General features: G+C 46.2%; 1 protein-coding gene across 2 annotated transcripts in view; it reads right to left on the bottom strand.

The window, feature by feature from the left end:
• Positions 1–22,711, bottom strand: part of LOC137339976 (VPS10 domain-containing receptor SorCS1-like) — a 462,228-nt gene that overhangs the window by 108,151 nt on the left and 331,366 nt on the right. For both annotated transcript variants that reach the window (XM_068002094.1, XM_068002095.1), the window contains exons 14-15: positions 12,284–12,401; positions 524–657 (exon numbers count right to left, since the gene is read on the bottom strand). In XM_068002094.1, the coding sequence (XP_067858195.1) occupies positions 524–657; positions 12,284–12,401 (252 nt within the window). The remainder of the gene's footprint in view (positions 1–523; positions 658–12,283; positions 12,402–22,711) is intronic.

The following is a 22,711-nucleotide window of genomic DNA, read 5'->3' as shown; positions in this document are numbered from 1 at the left end:
TTTCTGAAACCCTGCATCACGGACCTTGCCTGCAGAGGCACCTTATCAGAAAATGTGGCCAGTTTCGGTCAACAGACGGAAAATTGGCGGGCAGAGCACCAGAGATCTTCCAATAAGCTGCATTGATAAGTACATAAGGCTTTGCCAACACACAAGGTCGTGGGCAATTCAGTCCTGTAAATCCAATAAGATAACATTTAACGTCTAGAGATGAGACTAAAGGTAAATCAACGGTCAGAAAACTGCAGGCAACACGCTTATGATTTTCTGGTCTGTTTCGGCAGTGGACGAGAACTCCTGCCACCAGCGCAGTTTTACCCCCTAAGACTATTTTTAGGGCTAAACCAACATTGCTTCAGAGCAAGCGTGGAACTGCACAGTGCTGGAAACCAAACGAACCCCAAGGATATATCATTGCAAGGTGGAGCAATCTGGAGAGTAATTCAAGGAGGCTTTGATTCCATGTACAGCGACAGAAGAAGCATTGCTACGTTCTCAGTGAAATGTTAACAAGGGCACATACCACTCAAAGTCCAAGTCTGTGCAGGTACAGGGCACCGATGTCACTGCTCCACTGTACTTCTTTCCCAAAATGCACTGCGTCGCTGGGCTGCGTCTCTTGTATATTCGAGTTTCCCCCATAATGCAAGGTTCTCCCTTCAAAGAAATCACATTTATAAGAAACTAAGGAGTCAAAATAATCAATTGTTTTATGAACATGGTGATTCCTTTTGATTTTGACATCGAGCTGTAGTTTTAAAATCTAGTTCCAACGTTGGCACCCTGCAAATTGCCTGAAGTGCGTTCTCAAAATGGATTTCAGCATAAAGGTCACCACACAATATTGAATTAGTAGTTAAACTGAATGCTAGGAAATGGTTGGGAAATCAGTACTAATTAAAACCATGTAGAATCATAGAATCTTACAGCACAGAAGGAGGCCATTCGGCCCATCGTGCCTGTGCCGGCTCATTGAAAGAGCTATCCAATTAGTCCCACTCCCCTGCTCCTTCCCCATAGCCCTGCAATTTTCTCCCCTTCAGGCATTTATCCAATTCTCTTTTGAAAGTTACTTTTTCACCACCCTTTCAGGCAGTGCATTCAGATCATAACAACTCAATATGTGAAAAAATTTCTTCTCATCTCACCTCTGGCTCTTTTGCCAATTACCTTAAATTTGTGTCCTCTGGTTACCGACCCTTCTGCCACTGGAAACAGTTTCTCCCTATTTACTCTATCAAAACCCTTCCTGATTTCAAACCCCTCGATTAAATCTCCCCTTTACCTTCTCTGCTGTAAGGAGCACAAGCCCAACTTCTCCAGTCTCTCCACATAACTGAAGTCCCTCATCCCTGGTAGCATTCTAGTAAATCTCCTCTGCACCCTCTCCAAGGTAGACGTTTATTGGAACCGAACATTCTTTACCGGTGATAAGAGGCTAACATTGAGGACTAAGCTGACATAGATACCAAGCCGCTTGCACACTGGTCCGCCTTTAGGGCTCATTCACCCACTGTACCATCCTTAACACCCACAATTGCAGCAATCAGAGTCTTTCTTTTAAGTTAAAAGACAGCAACAGGTACTCTTCAAGCAAACTCGCTCTGGTCACATTTTGTTGCTGGATGAAAATGAAAACTGAGGTAGACAAGATACAGGTTTTTTTTAAATAATGAGAAGTAGAGAGAAGGTTTAAGTAAGCAAGTTCATTAATTTTCACGGTAGCACAGGAGTAGAGGGCACAAGTGCAAAATTCAGAACCCTCAAACAAGGCGAGAGAACTGAAAAAAAAATATTCCCTACAGAGTCCCAGAGAAGGGAGATGATTCAGGATCTTTAAAAGAGAACTGGATCAATACCTACAGAGAAGGGATATTGATAGTAATAACACTGTTACCTTGTTCAAAGAAAGGACAAGAAGGAACTTAGTTTCCTTTAAAGTAGTCCCTTTCTCATCCTGGTCTCCCTTATGTTTTTATGTAGAAGCAAAGTTGCTCAGAGACAGCAGCTAATTAATGGCTGGCCATAGGAGGGAACTGTTGTGAAATACTTTGCAAATTGCCTGAAGAGTGTTCTCAAAATGGAGTTCAGCTTAAAAGTGACCACACAATGTGGAATTAGTAGTTAAACTGAATGCTAGCAAATGGATGGGAAATCGGAACTAACTCCAACCATGTGGATTGTTTATTGGAACAGCACATTCAGTACCGGTGATAAGAGGCTAACATTGAGAACTAAGCTCAGAAATAGCTCGTTAGTGGGGTATAAATATGTCATACCTAATCTGGTCCTGTGTAGGACCCTTTGTTAAAAGGAAGGTTGAGAAGTTAAGGGAGTGAAATTGGGACTTAGTGTCTAGGTATCCGTGCCTCATTAACTTTGACATCTTCCAGAACCTTTACGTGATGTGTAGAAGTGATTGACACCAAAAGAGATGAACTCTTCGGGCACATGTGTCATCCAGATTGGCCAATTCAATGGAATGGGGTTATTACTTGGAATTTAGGGTATATAAGAGGGTGAGGGCACACCTCTCAGCAGATTCCCTTCATCATCATTAGATGAAGGGACTTTTACTCTTTGTTAGTTGGGAGATTTCTGCTGACACGGATCAGCCTTTTTTTGCACAGGATTCCTGTTGAATTCCCATCAAAGCTGGCTCGAATCGAGCATCAGTGTAGATTGGAGGCCATCCAAAAGGGTTTCCTTATGTGGGAACTTTTTGACAGTACGGGGGTCTGATTGAAGGATTTGATAGTGTAGATAGAGAGAAACTATTTCCTCTGGTGGGGGAAATCCAGAACAAGAGGATATAACCTTAAAATTATAGCTAGGCCATTCAGGGGTGATGTCAGGAAGCACTTCTTCACACAAAGGGTAGTGGAAATCTGGAACTCTTTCTCCCTCAAAAAGCTAGTGAGGATAGGGGTCAATTGAAAATTTCAAAAATGAGATTGATTGATTTTTGTTTGGTAAGAGTATTAAAGAATATGGAACCAATGCGGGTAAACAGAGTTGAGATACAGATCAGCCATGATCTAACTGAACGGCAGAACAGACTCGAGGGGCTGAATGGCCTCCCTCTGTTCCTTTGAATCCGTGACCACCTGATTAAAAGTCTAACACCTCACCACATGAGTCTACCAGAGTCTCTTCTCAAGTTGAAGGCAGCAACAGGTGTATTTCAAGCAATCTGGCTGTGGTAAAATACTATCAGGTATCTGAATGACGGGTAGGCTGCACAATAACTCAATGTACTGGAGCTGGAAAAGACATGGGTTCAACTTGGCCCATCCCCCCTCCTCCTTGCAATTCTTGACGTGATGAGCCATTGATCTCAGCCATGCTGTTATGGGGAGGCACATAAAAGAGATCAGGGAGGAAGGGAAAACCAGAGGACAAATCACTCGAGGCTCCTCTCACTCCTTCTGGAAGCAGATCAAAGGACAGCTGCTAGGAGGTGTGAGGAATCAGGCCACCTGCCGGCCACTCAGCCACGGATAGAGGAACAGAAGAATAAGGTAAAGAGAGAAAAATATAAGCACAACAGAAAATGCTGGAAATGCACAGCAGGTCTATCAAAATCTGAAGTGAAAAAACATGGCTTAACCCTTCTGGTGTCGAGCTCGTCAGAGAAAAATAAAAACCGTAAAAAATATTTTTTTATAAAGAAAATGGAATGAAGTGCGGCTCAGCCCCCTACCTTTTGGGGGTTAAAACCATTTTTCTGTGACATTCATTACATTTTAATTAAAATAGACGACAGAAATTTCACACAAATAAGTTTATTACTCATATCTTACGGCATGATTTCAACACGAGTGTTTTATCTTCACATTGGAAGGTCGTTGTCCCTGTTTTAAAACCAAAGGTCAGCTAGGCCTGTTGTTGCTGTGTGTACGGTATGAACAACACATTAAATAAAATCAACAATTTCACTGAAGAGGAGCATTGCTTTTTCCTTACTGCTGCAATCAGGGAGTCAGTCAATACCCCACCTGATCTTTCTGATTGTGAAACTGTCGGGAACCGATCATTTACAAGGATGAGGAAAGTTGGGGGAGGCCATTCAGCCCATCCGATTCATCCATAGAAACGTACACACCACCCAACTGCCCCTTGAATGAGAGTTTTTGCTTCCGTTACCCTACTCCAGAGGAAATCCATCACCTTGTAATTTTGATCTTTGTGACTGGTCACCCTCTTTATGCGGAGAGTTGGGTGGCACTGTGGGGAAGGAGAACTTCTGTTACAAGGAGTGTGGAAGGCAACGTGCTGCTGCTAGTCCATTGCAAGGCTTTTGTATTTAGGACACTGGCTGGAATTGTCCTTTCACCCTGTAACCTGGGCTCAGAACCAACCCTGGCTGAATGGATCAGAAACTGCTTTCTCTGAGATTGTTAAGTGTTTGAACTGAGAGGGAAGTGCGTGAAAGTAGGCACTTTCTTGAATTTGATTGGTTAAATATTAAAAATATTTAATATATTTGGACAGCGGAACGAATGACTTTCCTAAGGCGACTGCTAATCCTTCTATCAGCCCAATTATAGATGAAGAAATGCCAGGGAATAAGGTGTAAATAGCTCATTAGGACATTGTAGAGTCAAAAGGGACGCCTTGCAGCTAACTGAGGATAAGGTCACTTGTCTGGTTCAGATTTCAGGAGATGAGATTGTGCGCTGGGTCTGCTAAATCTGTCTTCATGGCAAAACCAAAGATCCATGAAAAGCTGGGTCTATGATCCAGCCACTGAGCTAAGAGTACCCGGTTTCATTGTGTAAATGCTAGGATCAAGCAGATGAGTGTTTGTCTCCTGGAACCTGAACTATACGAGCACCAGTGTAGAAACAGCTTAACAAGCAAATTGGAGACCTACTGTTGATGGCACCACGGCTGAGAATTGTAAATTGCCTGTTTCTAAACCTTCGTCCTCTGTTACCTTGGTGGATGCCTTGGGGAGGAAAGGTTATGTGGGTAGGGAAACATTTGCACTGGAGCTATTCTCACAGAATTCAGGCACTGTGCTGTCGACTGCCGACACTCAGGTCTCGAGCAGTTAATGGCACTCTCAAGTGTGCACAACCAAACCTCCACACAGCCGACAGCAGTGACGAACCCCTCCTGACCTGCTGTGGGAACAAGAACCTCTCCATTGACTTGCTAAACCCCCAACTGAGCCATTTCAGTGCTTCTTTTCTCCCTCTGAGTTAGGGAATTGGGTAAAATTAAATTAAAAGCTAGGAGCGTAAAACTGCTGTTAGTTTAGTAAATTTTATAATTTAAATTAGTTTATTAACTGGACTAATAAAACTATAAATAAACAGGGAAAGGAGCTGATTGGCTGGTAGCTGGTGAGCGTTTCTTTTTCTGTTGAGTGTTTTTTTTAAGGCTTAGTTCATTTTTGTTAAGTTTGATAAACAATCTAATAAATCGAGGCTTTTCGGGGCAGTTCACACCCATCGAATGCACGGCCTGTGCCATGTGGGAACTCCAGGACGCTTCCCGTGTCCTGGACAACCACAGGTGCAGGAAGTGTCGTCAGCTGGAGGAGCTCGAGCTCTGGGTTTCAGACCTTGAGCAACAGCTGGCGTCACTACGAGGCTGAGAGCTCCGTGGGTAGAACGTTTCAGGAGGTGGTCACCCCACAGCCTAAGAGAATGCAAGCAGAGAGGGACTGAGTGACCGCCAGACCGACAAGGAGGATCAGGCAGGCAGGCAGTGCGGGAGTCCCCTGAGTGCATCTCACTCTCCAACCAGTATTCAGTTCTGAATACTGGCAAGGGAAAGGGTTCTTCTGGGGAGAGCAGCCAGAGCCAAGTCCACAGCACCGTGGATGGCTCAGCTATACAGGGGGGAGGAGGAACGTCAGGAGAGCAATAGTGATAGGGGACTCTATAGTTCGGGGAGCAGACAGGCATTTCTGCGGCCACAAACGTGATTCCAGGAAGGTTTGTTGCTTCCCTGGTGCCAGGGTCAAGGATGTCACTGAGCGGCTGCAGAACATTCTGCGGGGGGGGAGGGTATACAGCTAGAGGTCGTGGTCCATATCGGTACCAACGTCATAGGTAGAAAGAGGGATGAGGTCCTACAGGCAGAGTTTAAGGAGTTAGGAAAGAAATTAAGAGGCAGGACCTCAAAGGTAGTAATCTCTGGATTACTCCCGGTGCCATGCGCCAGTGAGTATAGAAATAGGAGGATAGAGCAGATGAATGCGTGGATGGACAGATGGTGCAGGAGGGAGGGCTTTAGATTCCTGGGCATTGGGACCAGTTCTGGGGTAGGTGGGACCTGTACAGGCTGGACCGGTTGCTCCTTAATGGAGCTGGGACCAATGTCCTCATGGGGAGGTTCACTAGTGCTGTGGGGTGGAGGGGGTTTAAACTATTTTGGCAGGAGGATCGGCACCAGGATGTAGCATTGGAAAGGAGAAACAAGGGGCACAAAGGATCGGGGGAGAAAGATAGCACTAGAGCAAGTAATAGTACAGTATTAGGTGGGATCAGACTAAGAGAGAGTAAAAGGAAGTCCAGGACTGGTTTGCAGTGCATGTGTGTAAATGCACGAAGCGTGGTAAACAAAGTTGGTGAGCTGCAGGTGCAAATAGCCACATGGGAATATGACGTTGTGGTGATAACGGAGACCTGGCTCAAAAAAGGGTAGGATTGGGTACTAAATATTCCTGGATACAAGGTGTTCAGGAAAGATAGGGAAGGAAAGAAAGGAGGGGGGGGGGCGGGGTGGCAGTATTGATTAAGGAGAATATTGCAGTACTGGAGAGAAAGGATGTCCTGGAGAGATCATGGACAGAATCTATTTGGTTAGAGTTAAGAAATAAAAGAGGTGCCATTACACTGGGTGTGTTCCATAGGCCACCAACTAGTGGGAAGAATATAAAGGAGCAAATTTGCAGGGAAACTACAGAGAGGTTCAAAAGCTATAGAGTAGTGATAACTGGAGACTTCAACTATCTTAATATAGACTGGGATAACAATAATAAAATATGGGGCAAAGAGGAGGAGGAATTTTTGAAATGTGTTCAGGATAACTTTCTTAACCAATACATTTCTGGCCCAATGAGGAAGGAGGCATTGCTGGACTTGGTTCTAGGGAATGAGGTGGGCCAAGTGGATCAAGTGTCAGTGGGGCAACATTTAGGAATCAGCGATCAAAGTATCATAAGGTTTAGATTAGTTATGGAAAAGGACATGGACCACTCTAAAGTAAAAATACTCAATTGGAGGCGGGCCAATTTCAATGGGATGAGAACAGATCTGGCCCAGGTAAATTGGAATCAAAGATTGGCAGGCAAAACTGTAATTGAACAGTGAACGGCCTTCAAAAAGGAGATGGTTCAGGTGCAGTCTAGGCACATTCCCACGAGGCAGAAAGGTAGGGCAACTAAAGCCAGAGTTCCCTGGATGGCAAAAGAGATAGTGAGTAATATGAAATGGAAAAAAGGAGCGTATGATAGATGTCAGGTTGATAACACAATGAGAACCAGGCAGAATATAGAAAGTTCAAAGGGGAAGTGAAAAAGGAAATAAGAGGGGCAAAGAGAGAGAATGAGAATAGACTGGCAGCAAACATAAAAGGGAATCCAAAAGTCTTCTACAGGCATGTAAACAATAAACGGGTAGTAAGAGGAGGGGTGGGAGCCATAAAGGAGATCTGCTCATGGAGGCAGAGGAGATGGCTGAGGTACTAAATGAGTACTTCGCATCTGTTTTTACCAAGGAACAAGATGCTGCCAGAGTCTCAGTAAAGAAAGATATAGTTGAGATACTGGATAGGCTAAAAATTGATAAAGAAGAGGTACTTGAAAGGCTAGATCTACTTAAAGTAGATAAGTCACTCGGTCTGGATGGGATGCAGCCTAGATTGCTGAGGGAAGTAAGGGTGGAAGTTGCGAAGATACTGGCCATAATCTTCCAAACATCCGTAGATAAGCGGATGGTGCCAGAGGACTGGAAAATTGCAAATGTAATTGTTCAAAAAAGGGTGTAAGGATAAACCCAGTAACTATAGGTCAAGTCAGTTTAACCTCAGTGTCGGGGAAACTTTTAGAAACGATAATCGGGGACAGAATTAACAGTCACTTGGACGAGTGTGGATTGATTAGGGAAAGCCAGCACGGATTTGTTAAAGGCAAATCGTATTTAACTAACCGGATAGAGTTTTTTGATGAGGTACAGAGAGGATAGATGAGGACAATATAGTTGATGTGGTGTATATGGACTTTCAAAAGCCGTTTGATAAAGTGCCGCACGGTAGGCTTAACATTAAGATTGCGGCCCATGGAATAAAGGGAGCAGTAGCAACATGGATACAGAATTGGTTAAGGGTCAGGAAGCAGAGAGTAGTGGTGGACGGTTGTTTTTCGGACTGAAGGGAGGTGTACAGTGGTGTTCCCCAAGGGTCAGTGCTGGGACCACTGCTTTTCTTGATATATATTAGTGACTTGGACTTGGGTGTACAGAGAACAATTTCAAAATTTGCAAATGACACAAAACTTGGAAGGGTAGAAAACAGTGAGGAGAATAGTAATAGACTTCAAGAGGATACAGACAGTGTGGTAGCATGGGCAGACACATGGCAGATGAAATTTAACGCAGAAAAATGTGAAGTGATACATTTCGGTAGGAAGAACGAGGAGAGGCAATATAAACTAGAGGGCACAATTCTAAAAAGGGTACAGGAACAGAGAGATCTGGGGACATATGTGCACAAATCGTTGAAGGTGGCAGGGCAGGTTGAGAAAGCGGTTAAAAAAAGCATATGGGATCCTGGGCTTTATAAATAGAGGCACAGAGTACAAAAAGTATGGAAGTCATGATGAACCTCTATAAAACACTGGTTTGGTCACAACTGGAGTATTGTGTCCAGCTCTGGGCACCGCACTTTAGGAAAAATGTGAAAGCCTTAGAGAGGGTGCAGGAGAGATTTACTAGAATGATTCCAGGGATGAGAGACTTTCTTTACTTTAGTGGATAGACTGGAGAAGCTGGGATTGTTCTCCTTGGAACAGAGACGGTTGCGAAGAGATTTGATAGAGGCGTTCAAAATCATGAAGGGTCTGGACAGAGTAGGTAGAGAGAAACTGTTCCCATTGGCAGAAGGGTCAAGAACCAGAGGACATAGATTTAAGGTGATTGGCAAAAGAACCAAAGGTGATATGAGGAAAAACTTTTTTATACAGCGAGTGGTTAGGATCTGGAATGCACTGCCCGAGGTGGGGGGTGGAGGCAGATTCAATCATGGCCTTCAAAAGGGAACTGGATAAGTACTTGAAAGGAAAAAATTTGCAGGGCTACGGGGAAAGGGCGGGGGAGTGGGACCAGCTGGATTGCTCTTGCATAGAGCCGGCGCGGACTCAATGGGCCGAATGGCCTCCTTCCGTGCTGTAACCTTTCTAAGATATCTATGATTCTATGAGCATCCCATGCATTTGCATTTGTTCCGGTGTTTTTCTTCATCATACACAGCGAGTTCAAATTAATAAGTATTGCAGGCAAGACACATCCTTTCATTTTTAAAATGTTGCTTAGGTCGATTTGGCAGTCTGCAATGAAACCGTAGACACAACAATCAGGCCTCCTTTCACATTAGAGCTCACCAACCCCATGGAGACTGGCACTGAACGACAGACATAAAAAGCATGTTTGCCACATCAAGGCCGTTTTTCCCGGGATAGGGAGACAAATAAATAGCGAAGTAAAAGTACCAGCCTGAGGGGTCTCCTATCTAGCACTGTTGGACTAGAGTGAAGAAATCTCTCTTCTGAATCAGGCCTCGATTATTCTTCTCACTCTTACCAGGTAGCAACAGAATGACATTTTGTGGGGAGTTTCAGAGCAGAAGATATGTTTTGAGAACAAGCTCAGTGATGTGTAGCTCCTTTAACAAGCAGTGTGCCTGTCAGGACGTTAAGTTGTCACCACGCATGAAACAGAAATATTTATTGGATTCAGGTTCAGCTCAATGTAAATTCTAGCCTGCTGGATTCTAGCAGACCTGGTTTCGTGTATTGTCAACTTTGATTCGAGCTGCTGTAGACTCCTTGTCTCAATAAATTCGCTTTTGTTTCATCCAACTGTGCCCAGCACTCCATTCAGAATTGGACCTGTCCTGAATGTCAGGTTGCAAGGCTGCGAGAGCCCCCATTACAGATGTGCCAGCGTTATCTTGTACGCTGTGTACCATATGTCATGATCCAAGAAGGATGCCAATTAGGCCAGGATGTGCACTGTCAATTGGAAATTAATTATGTTAAGGCTCTAGGCAAAAGATATCATATGTAGCTTAGTGAGTCCATTCAGTCGACACCCATTAAGTTAAATGGGACAATTGAATACAATGAGACCATGGTGGGGCGAGGGGCTGCAACATTCTGTGACCGCTGTATGGTGAGAGGAGTGACTGCTTCTCAGGACTGTAAACTGAACGGTTTCTCTGTTTTTTTTAAGGTTTTTGAGGCAATAGAAAAGATGAAACACGATACTTTTATAGGGTGTTATTTACTTGCTGCTACTGGACCACACACTAACTAACTGCACATCCCCTAAGGAGGAGACCTTGCTTTTTTGCTCTATTACTCACATACTCATTAATTTGTCACTGACATTAAAGACATAAATATAGCCCACGTTAAGTAATGAAAAATAACACCAATGTACCAACATTAATGCGTTGATTTTTTTCCCAAAACAATGCCCTCTTTACTATTTAAAGTACCGCCAGCTCTGGTAAACACACATTTTTATGCCTCATAATGAGTGCACAATGAAACCGTTTTCATAAACTTTGCATTCAAAACTTCTTACAGTAGATTTTCCTGTGGTTCTATTGGAATCGTCAGTGTAGTCATTAAGGGAGACTGAGATCGATAGATTTTTGGACACTAAGGGAATCAAGGGATGTGGGGATAGGGCGAGAAAGTGGAATTGAGGTAGAAGATAGAATCATAGAGAGGTTACAGCATGGAAGCCGACCCTTTGGCCCATCGAGTCTGTGCTGGCTCTATGCAAGAGCAATCCAGCTAGTCCCACTCCCCCGCCCTATCCCCGAAGCCCTGCAAATTTTTTCCTTTCAAGTACTTATCCAGTTCCCTCTTGAAAGTCACGATTGAATCTGCCTCCACTACCCCCGGCAGTGCATTTTAGATCCTAACCACTCTCTGCATAAAAAAGTTTTTCTTCATGTTCTTTTGCCAATCACCATAAATCTGTGTCCTCTGGTTCTTGACCTTTCATCAGCCATGATCTGATTGAATGGCGGTGCAGGATCGAAGGGCCGTATGGCCTACTCCTGCCTCTATTTCCTATGTTCTAACACTTTGCTTGGATGAAGCATAAAGAGAAAGAGCTGGTGATAGAACAATGGTGCTACCAAGCTCATGATCACGCAGCAGCAGGACAAGAGCTCCTGCCCCTTATTCACCGCATTGCATTCAGGGGAAGGTGCTGAGCTGAGGCTAGGTGTTTCTCCAAGATGGAGGAAGAGAAAAACAGAGGGCTGGCTGAATCTGGACCACAGTTACAGAGGAACATAGGAATTACAGGATTGGAACAGCTGGTCCACCTAGTCAGCCCCTGACTTCAAAAACTGAATACACAGTTCACTACGATATCCCTCAATTACTTTTCTCTCCCTCTTAAAATTACCAATGTTATCGGCTTTGATTGCCTCTCTGGGCAGTCTATGTCTGTCACATAACTTCCCTGGAACCAATAAATATGTGTTTGAGCAGTGAGATGAGTGGTAAAGTGCTTTTTTTTTGTTTTTGGGAGAATTGAGCCAATTGGAATGTTTGTGTAATGGACACTTCCCAAGGGGTGATCTCCGGGGATCATTTTACACCCCGTCCATCCGTCCGATTTTCCTTTCCTTTCACTTGAATGGAAAGGAAAACCTGGCCAGGTGTATAACGGGCAGCTGATTATTAAACCGCCAGTTTCCCGCCCGTGCCCAAAGTGAAAAAAATGACCTCCTCTGTCTCATTCTCTTTCCTTCTGCCTGCCTTTCTTTGTATGTCTCTCTCTTTGTTGATATTATCCATTGCTGTTTCCAAACTATAGTTTTACAGAAATGTCACAGATCTTTTGTAACAGTTGCGGAGGTTTCACAAGGCACGTTCAGATCGAGAGGAGTTGATTTGTTTTCTGGCAACACAACCATATTTGAGCTGATGAACAAGGGATGCACTTTGTAATGGAAGTTTGGGACTAGACTGGTGGGGGGGGGGGGGGGGGGGGGAGGGTGGGAGGGAAACCGCGTGATTCCTCACCTGATTGTGGAACTCCCATGCATGGAAGTCATTCTCATTGCATCTTCTGCTGAAGATGGACCTGTAGTCTACTTTAACAAGCTGCCAATCAGAGCGATGGCTGATGTGACCAAACACACTGTCAAAGACACAACACAGAACAGAGTTCAGTAAGAATCCATGGTAATTACATTTGAGTCTATATAACACCTGATCATGTTGAAACCCCTCACAATGCTTCAGCCATTTTGTGCTCAGCAACAAGGTGAATAAAAGATTCATTTGTTTTATAGTGGTATTCATTGAGGTAGAAATGTTGGCCAGGGCACCAGGAGAACTCCTCGCTCTTCCTCGAATGGTGTCAGGATCTTTAATATCCAGCTGAACTGGAAGAGGCGCCTCAGCTTAATGTCTCATCTGAAAGGCAGCGGGGTCCGTTTTGACGTGTCTGCTTCCATCGAGCGGGAAGTGAGTGGAGCCAGGCCACCACCAACGGCCCAACGGAAGCAGTTGGAGGGCCCGGAACCCCCATTTTAATGGTCCGGAACCCCCATTTTGATGTTCAGGCCTCATTACGTTCTGTTGGTGACCCGCTCGCGCTTTTGGAGCGGCTCGCTGATTGGAGGGGTCAGGAAACCCGGCAACTCCATCGCAAATCCCAGCCGGTCCAGGTAGGTTGAAGAGGGTGGGGACGGAATGTTTTCATTCATGGAATCAAGTCTAGTAATAAGGGACCACTGTCCTGTGGTAAAATGCTCATTTATTGCACTTTTTCTTCCCCTTTAAGTTCAGCAAAAAAAAAGCACTGGAATCTAAGCCAAACCCTAAAGGCCCCTTTCAACTCAGGGCACTGAGGAGAACCAGAATATCCGGCTTGCAAACACAATTATTCCACACAAATAACCAAGGGTATTTAAGAGCATGGTAAACAAAACAAAAATGTACTTATGACCCTGATAACGACTGTTGTCAGCTTATTACTATAAAGGTTTGAAGGAATGCTTCGCAGTAGGGATAGAGATGTACTACTTGACAGAAAGAGGCCAGTGGCTTTGCATTGGGAGATTTGCCTGTTGTTATCTCAGCCACTCAAGCTTCAAAGCCTTGCAAGTATTTTTCACACATAAAATTTGCAATGGGATAAGTCTTACCTGTCTGGACATTTTCATTAATAAAAAGAGAGTTACACGATTGAAATATTCAACAGGAAAGGACTGATATAATTTTGTTTATTTGGTAGGCTATACAGCAACAACTTGCATTTATATCTCACTTTTAACATATTGAAACGTCCCAAGGCGCTTCACTTGAGTGTAAACAGTCAAAAAATTGACACCAAGCCAAGGGCTTTTACCTTGTTCACCTACATTGCTTTCTGTTTCCCTTCTCGTGTTTGATCAGGTTTCTTCTAAAACTCACTTTCACAGCCACGTCTCTTTCCTCAGCAACTGTCTCTAGCTCTGACTTATTCCACGTAGTTTCCAACTGAAATTCCACCCTTCATGTTTCGGATCCACCCGTGATTACAGATATCTCCATGAACCATTGCTCCCGCCGCTTCCACGCTCAACGCCACGCGCTGCCGCATGTAAACTCTCGACCTCTCTCTCCAGCAGCACCGATTCACTCTATTTCAGAGTTGTCCTGTTCCGCAGTTCCATTTCATCCTTCGCCTCACCCGGCGCTTTAACAAAAAACTTTTCTTCTTCCTTTCAGGCGTCAAAGGCCGCAAGCTTCAACAACTCTTAGATACCAACGTCCCTCCTTCTTCCCCTTCACTTTACTCTGTCGTGTTTTCACTATCCCCATTGACCTTCCTCTCTCTGACCCTGAACGATTAATCCTCAGCAAAGGCGTTAGCTTCATCCACCTTACGCCCCCACCTCAATGAATTTCGAGCTTGACACGATGCTGAGGTCTTCTTCCTTCGCCTTCGCCTCCGTGCCCACTTCTTTGGCCAAGAGTCTTCCTCCCGAACAGCTGACCCTTTCTCCCGCCTTCAGAATTCTCGTTCTACCTGGACCCCTCCCTCTGGCCTCTTGCCCTCTCGATCTTTTCAGTGGGAACTGCCAGTGTGACATCGGCCGTCTCAATTTCTCTACGCCCCTCACTCACTCTAACCTACCTCCCTCTGAACTTTCAGCCTTCTATTCTCTCAGGTCCAACTCTGCCATTGTCATTAAACTTGCTGACAAGGGTGGCGCTGTTGTTGTGCGGCGAACAGACCTCGACCTTGCGGAAACTGAATGCCAACACTCCGACACCCCCTCCTACCTCCCCCAGGACCATGACCCCACTGCCGAACATCAAGCCATAGTTTCCCAGACCGTCACTGACCTCATCTCCTCTGGAGATCTTCCCCCACGTCCTGCAACCTCATGGTCCCCCAACGCCGCAGAGCCCGCTTCTACCTCCTTCCCAAGATCCACAAACAGGACTGCCCTGGGAGACCCATCGTTTCAGCCTGTTCTTGCCCCACGGAACTTATTTCCTTCCCTCTCGACTCTATTTTTTTCTCCCCTTGTCCAGTCTCGTCCGACCTACATCCGCGACTCTTCTGAGGCCCTCCACCACTTTAACAATTTCCACTTCCCCGGCCCTAACTTTTCACCATGGACATCCAGTCCCTCTACACCTCCGTCCTCCACCAGGGCGGCCTGCGGGCCCTCCGCTTCTTCCTTGAACTGAGGCCCAACCAGTCCCCATCGACCACCACCCGCCTCCGCCTGGCTGAACTTGTTCTTACATTGAACAACTTCTCCTTTGACTCCACTCACTTCCTCCAAATAAAAGGTGTCGCTATGTCAACCTATATGGGTCCCAGCTACGCCTGCCTTTTTGTGGTATACTTGGAAGATTTCTTGTTCCAGTCCTACTCAGGTCCCCTCCCTCACCTCTTTTTCTGGTACATTGATGACTGTATTGGGGCTGTTTCCTGCTCTTGCCCTGAACTGGAAAATTTCATCAACTTTGGTTCCAATTTCCACCCTTCCCTTGTCTTCACATGGTCCATCTCTGACTCTTCCCTTCCCTTCCTCGACTTCTCTATCTCCATTTCTGGAGATAGGCTGTCAACCAATATCTGTTATAAGCCCACCGACTCCCATAGCTACCTTGATTGCACTTCCTCCCACCCCGCTTCCTGTAAGGACTCTATTCCATTCTCCCAATTCCTCCGTCTCCATCGCATCTGTTCCGACGATGCCACCTTCCGTCCCAGTGCTTCTGGTATGTCTTCCTTTTTCCTCAACCGAGGATTCCCCTCCACTGGAGTTAACAGGGCCCTCGACCGTGTCTGTCCTATTTCCCGCACTTCTGTCCACACCCCTTCCCTTCCCTCCCCTCCCAGAACCATGATAAGGTCCTCCTTGTCCTCACCTTACACCTCACAAGCCTCCACATTCAATGTATCATCCTCCGCCATCTCTGCCACTCCAGCGTGACCCCACCAGCAAACACATCTTCCCCGCCCTTCCCCTTTCAGCATTCCGAAGGGACCGCTCCCTCCGTGACATCCTGGTCCAGTCTTCCATCACCCCCAACACCTACCCTCCTCCCCACGGCACCTTCCCATGCGAGTGCAGGAGATGCAACACCTGACCCTTCACCTCCTCCCCTCGCACCGTCCAGGGCCCCAAACACTCCTTCCATGTGAAACAGTGGTTTACTTGTACTTCTTTCAAGTTAGTATCCGCTGCTCACAATGTGGTCTCCCCTACATTGGGGAGACCAAACGCAGACTGGGTGATCGCTTTGCTGAACACCTCCGCTCTGTCCGTAAGTGTGACCCTGACCTGCCGGTCGCTTGCCATTTTAATTCCCTGTCCCACTCTGACCTCTGTCCTCGGCCTCTTACACTGTTCCAATGAAGCTCAACGTAAGCTCGAGGAACAGCACCTCATCTTTCGATTAGGCACTTTACAACCTTCCAGACTCAACACTGATTTTAACTTCAGATCAGAACCACGGCTCTGAATTTTTAAAATTATTATTTTAAAAAATTTATTGGACTGCAGCTGCTGGTAATGGATCTGCTGCTGCCACTTACAGCTACTCCTAACCAATCTTTTGTTTCTTAACGTGTCCCATTACCACCTTCCTTGCCTTACACCATCATCCCTTTTGTCATTTAATCACTCGTGCCCTCTACCCTATCACAGACCTTCCCTTTTGTTCTTTCCTCCCCTCCTCTCCCCTCCCTTTCCCTGGCTCTGTACTTGCTCAAAAACTTTAACTCTTTTAACATCTTCCAGTTCTGACGAAAGGTCTTTGACCTGAAATGTTAACTCTGTTTCTTTCTCCGCTGATGCTGCCTGACTTGCTGAGTTTCTCCAGCATTTTCTGTTTTTATAGATATAAGGACAGGTGACTAAAAACTTGGTCAAAGAGGTAAGTTTTAAGGAGAGTCTTAAAGGAGGAGAGAGAGGTGGAGAGACAGAGAGGATAAGCGTGGGAATTCCAGAGCTTAGGGCCTAGATGGCTGAAGGCAAGACCACCATAGCTGGGGTGAAGGGAGTGGGGTTGCACAAGAGACCAGAGTTGGAGGAATGCAGAGTTCTCAGAGGTTTGCAGGGCTGGAGGAGGTTACAGAGATGGGGAGGGCTGAGGCCATGGAGGATTTGAACATGAGGATGAGAATTTTAAAACTGAGGCATTGGTGGACCAGGAGCCAATGTAGATCAGCGAGCACAGGGATGATGGGTGAATGGGACTTGGTGTGAGTTAGGATACAGGCAGCAGAGTATTGAATTAGCTTAAGTTTATGGAAGGTGGAAGATGAGAGGCCAGCCAGGAGACCACTGGAATAGTTGAGGTAACAAAAGCATGGATGAGGGTTTCAGCAGGAGATAAGCTGAGGTGGAGGCGGAGATGGGTGATGTTAAGTGGAAGTGTGCGATTTCGGTGATGGACAGGCTGTGGGGTCAAAAGCTCAGCTCAGAGTCAAGTAGGACGTTGAGGTTGAGAACAGTCTGGTTCAGCCTGAGACAATTACCAGGGAGAGGGATGGTGAGGGAACGGAGTTCATGGCGGGAGCCAAAGACAATGGCTTCGGTCTTCCCAATGTTTAACTGGAGGAAATTGCGGATGATCCAGGACTGGATGTCGGACAAGCAGTCTAACAACACAGAGGCAGTGAAGGGGTTGAGAGAGGAGCTGGCTGTCGTTGGCGTACATGTGAAACCTGACGTCATGTCTTCGGATGATGTCACGAGGGGCAGCACGTAGATGAGAAATAGTAGGTTGACTAAAGAGAGTGGTAGCTGGATGACCAAACTGCATAGTAGGCGAGTATCAGGTGTCTTCTAACTGCTGGGTGGCATTCCAGCTGAGAAGTGAGCTCGTTTCATTCTCAGGGTTTCCTGTAGGCTGTACACTTTCCCCGTATTTCCTTCATTGTTTCCCTGTATTATTCCCTATGTACCCTAATGAGTGAAAACATACAGAGAAAACTATGTTCTACGGGTGACGCGGTTGGTAAACACAATACCCAGTGGGGTACTGAGACCAGGAGGGTCCCTGGCTTGATCCACGGCCTGAGCCAAGTTAGACGTTCTCAGTCAGAGCAATGGTGGGGATACTACAATTAGGGCTATGAATAGCAGCCAAGGCTCCTGCTCAGCGTTACTATGAAGCAGTTTCTGGCTGGCAGTGTGTGTGTGTGTGTGCATCTTAGGTGAGGACAGGATCCGGTTCTACAGTGACTTCTCCTATGGATGAATGACGCTCACTGTGAAGGCCCGCACACGAAGAAAGGCCGCTCAGGCAAAGTATTGCCGGGCACCCAGTGCCACGGAACGGTACCCTAGCAAGGGTCGGTGCCTTCAGGAGAAGAATTGAGGGAGAAAACATTTTAAAACCTCTGCCACTCTAGGCAGTCGAACATTCGAGGTTTAACGTTTAGAGCCATGAAGTGAGTGACATGATGGCGGCTTCCAGGAAATTTTCACGGAAGGTAACATTTAAAGAACATTTCAAGAACAATGGATTATCTGAAACAAATGCACAGCTGACACTAAAATAGGGAATGCAGTACGGAACACAAGAACAGGAGAAGGCCATTCAGCCCCTCAAGCCTGTTCCGTCATTCAGTTAGATCATGGCTGATCTGTATCTTAGCTCCATCTACCCGCCTTGCTTCTGTAACCCTTAATACCCTTGCCTAACAAAAATCTATCATTCTCAGTTTTGAAATTTTCAATTGACCTAACCTCAACAGCTTTTTGGCAGAGATTGTTCCAGATTTCCACTGCAGATTATGATTTTGCAACTGGGTTTAGATCTGTTATGCAACTGGGCAGGGAAGTGGCAAGTGAAAATGAGCAGTGACAAAAGTAAAGTATTGACTGTTTCCTTTTTTTTATTCACTCATGGGATGTGGGCGTAGCTGGCAAGGCCAGCATTTATTGCCCATCCCTAATTGCCCTTGAGAAGATGGTGGTGAGCCGCCTTCTTGAACCACTGCAGTCCGTGTGGTTGGGCAGTTAGTGTGGAGGAGATCATCAATTTCAAATTATCACCGAGAGACTGAGAATGGAGCAGTGAAATTACTTTTGAATTGCTCTAGCAAACAGCCAGCAAAGGTGCAAATGGCCGCCTGTGCTTCAAGCTTGTATAGTTCAATGGAAGAAAGAATGAGCAACAATGACAGACAAGAAAGGGAACAGAATTAGTACAGGGAGACTTTGAAAAGGACTTGGGTGTAGCATCAGTTTCAATGTCAAGGCAATGTGGAGAGGCAATTAAAAAGCAAGTAAAATGTTGGAATACATAACCAGAATAGTATACAGTATAAAACTACAGAGATTATACTGTGGCTTTATAATGCACTGATCAGACCCTAGTTTGAATGTTGTGTGCAGTTCTGGTCACAATATTTTCAAAGAGGCACACATACATTGGAGAGAGGACTGAGAAGAGTGACAAGAATGTTGCCAAGTGTATAGGGAATAAACTATGAAAAAGATAACGTTTAGAGAGAAGGTTATGAGGCATCCTCACTGCGGTACATAAAGTGTTAAATGGCATTGATAAGGTGAACCAATAATATTACTTTAAAGTCAGTTAGCAGTATCATAGAAGATAAAAGTGAAAACTGAATTTAAAACAGATCTTAGAAAAAGTGCCTTAACTCAAAGGGGGATAGATGTTTGCAATGATCTACCAGGTAAGGTGGTAACATCAAAGGTATCAGGGGAGTTCAAGGTACAATTGGATGCTGGTCTGGGTGAGTTGGATGTAAAGCTGGGTTAGCTGGATAATGGTCTGGGTTAGGTGTATGCAAGGCTGGGTTAGTTGGATGCCGGGCTGGGATAGTTGGATGCCGGGCTGGGATAGTTGGTTGCCGGTCTGGGCTAGTTGGTTGCCGGTCTGGGCTAGTTGGTTGCCGGGCTGGGTTAGTTGGTTGCCGGGCTGGGTTAGTTGGTTGCCGGGCTGGGTCAGCTGGATGCCGGGCTGGGTCAGCTGGATGCCGGGCTGGGTTAGTTGGTTGCCGGGCTGGGTTAGTTGGTTGCCGGTCTGGGCTAGTTGGTTGCCGGGCTGGGTTAGTTGGTTGCCGGGCTGGGTTAGTTGGTTGCCGGGCTGGGTCAGCTGGATGCCGGGCTGGGTCAGCTGGATGCCGGGCTGGGTTAGTTGGTTGCCGGGCTGGGTTAGTTGGTTGCCGGGCTGGGCTAGTTGGTTGCCGGGCTGGGTTAGCTGGATGCCGGTCTGGGCTAGTTGGTTGCCGGGCTGGGTTAGTTGGTTGCCGGTCTGGGTGAGTTGGATGTAAAGCTGGGTTAGCTGGATAATGGTCTGGGTTAGGTGTATGCAAGGCTGGGTTAGTTGGATGCCGGGCTGGGATAGTTGGTTGCCGGTCTGGGCTAGTTGGTTGCCGGTCTGGGCTAGTTGGATGCCGGTCTGGGCTAGTTGGATGCCGGGCTGGGATAGTTGGATGCCGGGCTGGGATAGTTGGTTGCCGGTCTGGGCTAGTTGGTTGCCGGGCTGGGTTAGTTGGTTGCCGGTCTGGGCTAGTTGGTTGCCGGGCTGGGTTAGCTGGATGCCGGGATGGGTTAGTTGGTTGCCGGGCTGGGTTAGTTGGTTGCCGGTCTGGGCTAGTTGGTTGCCGGTCTGGGTGAGTTGGATGTAAAGCTGGGTTAGCTGGATAATGGTCTGGGTTAGGTGTATGCAAGGCTGGGTTAGTTGGATGCCGGGCTGGGATAGTTGGATGCCGGGCTGGGATAGTTGGTTGCCGGTCTGGGATAGTTGGATGCCGGGCTGGGTTAGTTGGTTGCCGGGCTGGGTTAGTTGGTTGCCGGGCTGGGTTAGTTGGTTGCCGGGCTGGGTTAGTTGATTGCCGGGCTGGGTTAGCTGGATGCCGGGCTGGGTTAGTTGGTTGCCGGGCTGGGTTAGTTGGTTGCCGGTCTGGGCTAGTTGGTTGCCGGGCTGGGTTAGTTGGTTGCCGGGCTGGGTTAGTTGGTTGCCGGGCTGGGATAGTTGGTTGCCGGGCTGGGATAGTTGGTTGCCGGGCTGGGATAGTTGGTTGCCGGGCTGGGATAGTTGGTTGCCGGGCTGGGATAGTTGGTTGCCGGTCTGGGCTAGTTGGATGCCGGGCTGGGATAGTTGGATGCCGGGCTGGGATAGTTGGTTGCCGGTCTGGGCTAGTTGGTTGCCGGGCTGGGTTAGTTGGTTGCCGGTCTGGGCTAGTTGGTTGCCGGTCTGGGTGAGTTGGATGTAAAGCTGGGTTAGCTGGATAATGGTCTGGGTTAGGTGTATGCAAGGCTGGGTTAGCTGGATGCCGGGCTGGGTTAGTTGGTTGCCGGGCTGGGATAGTTGGTTGCCGGGCTGGGATAGTTGGTTGCCGGGCTGGGATAGTTGGTTGCCGGGCTGGGTGAATCAGATGCCAATTTGGGTGGGTTGAAATGCAAGAGGGATGGGCTCTTTGGGCCAAACGACCTTTTCTCATCCTTGATTTATTTTTGTGTTCTTATGTAAATCAATTAAAAGTGCTTTGGAATATTCTAGACAGAAGAAAAGAGGAGTACTTTACTAATTAAAAATGACTTAAATTTAAAACAGGCAAGGCTAGATTTTCTGATCGGCATTATTTGATGCCATGAATGCGTTTAATTTAAAATAAATGAATTAATGCCGCAGTTAAAATAACAGCAATTGTAGGCGACAGAATTCTATCATCCATGGTCTGCAACCTCCGCTGTGATATTTGAATTAGAACTCGAAGTGAGAAGAGACACCTCCCTAAACAGTAGGCAATATTTGGGGCCAATGATTGTGAGAATGCATATAGATTAATAGATGGATGACTGGCTGAAATAAACAGACTGAAATATAGTGTATTGGTTACTGTAGTTGTGTTGAAACATCAATAAATAATTAGTGTCATTTGAATTATCAAAACTGATTCAATGCGGGCTACAACTCAAACTGACCCGAGCTGATTAACTTGGATTCATTAATTACCCTGGAGTTCCTTCATGGAACATAGGAGACGTTGGAATTGTACAGACTCAGCCCGAACCTCATCTATCAGTACGGCTACTTGATGCCGGAAGGAGGCGGCTTTGTCTCTCTCTCTCTCTGTATCACTGTCATTTCTCACTCCACCAAACACAAATATAGAAAAGTGGCAATTCATTCTATTTTCAGCGTGAATTTTAACGGTTTTCTTTCAAGCCTCCAATAAGTCCATACTTGCCTTACCTACAAAACAATGGAAGGAAAAATAAAATCTCGTCAAGGGCACAAAAGGCCCTTGATTAGATTCTCTAGTGTTCTTGCATAGTTGACTTTAAGTGGGATGTTGTACTTTTCCTTGTTTGTGCTTACACTACTGTAATGGTTATGGTGGCTACTGCTGCCTGTAAATAAACAGCGTAATTAGCTGATCGCACCGTTTCTCCGCCGTTTCCACTGATCTACTGCCATAGTTAAGGCAGGAGATTGGGAGAATCCAATTTTACCCCTCCTATGCGATCCAAACTCTGATCGAAGACTCACGGGGGGTCGATCTTGACCTTGTGTGATAGTGTAAAACGGGTGATAGCGAGTCGACAGCCCCTTTTTACATCTCTCCCAATTTTTATCACCACGATAGAAATATAAATGGGGAGAGATGTGAAATTGGGCTGCCAAATCGCTATCGCCCGTTTTACACGATCGCACAAAGTCCAGAACTGCCTGGAGTGATTCCCCAAAATCACACGTAGCTGCTAAAATGTTCAGTTCAGTCTAAAAGTCGGGCCATGACTTCCCAGCTGTTGCTCCCTCTGTGGGTACCACTGAATCCAAGGCAAAGTGGTTCTATTTTCTGTAATTCCTGCACAGCTGACTTTAAGTGGGACATTTCTCTTGTTGCTGTGACACAGTCCAAAATGCCATTTGCAGGTATTAAAAAAAATTGTGGCCATTTACTGATCTATTTTTTCTTAGGGTTACAGTGCTCATCAAATGCCTGGA

Source organism: Heptranchias perlo, chromosome 21 (genome assembly GCF_035084215.1).
Source record: "Heptranchias perlo isolate sHepPer1 chromosome 21, sHepPer1.hap1, whole genome shotgun sequence".
In the NCBI taxonomy this organism is placed as follows: Eukaryota; Metazoa; Chordata; class Chondrichthyes; order Hexanchiformes; family Hexanchidae; genus Heptranchias; species Heptranchias perlo.
This window is presented reverse-complemented; position numbering and strand designations above follow the sequence as displayed.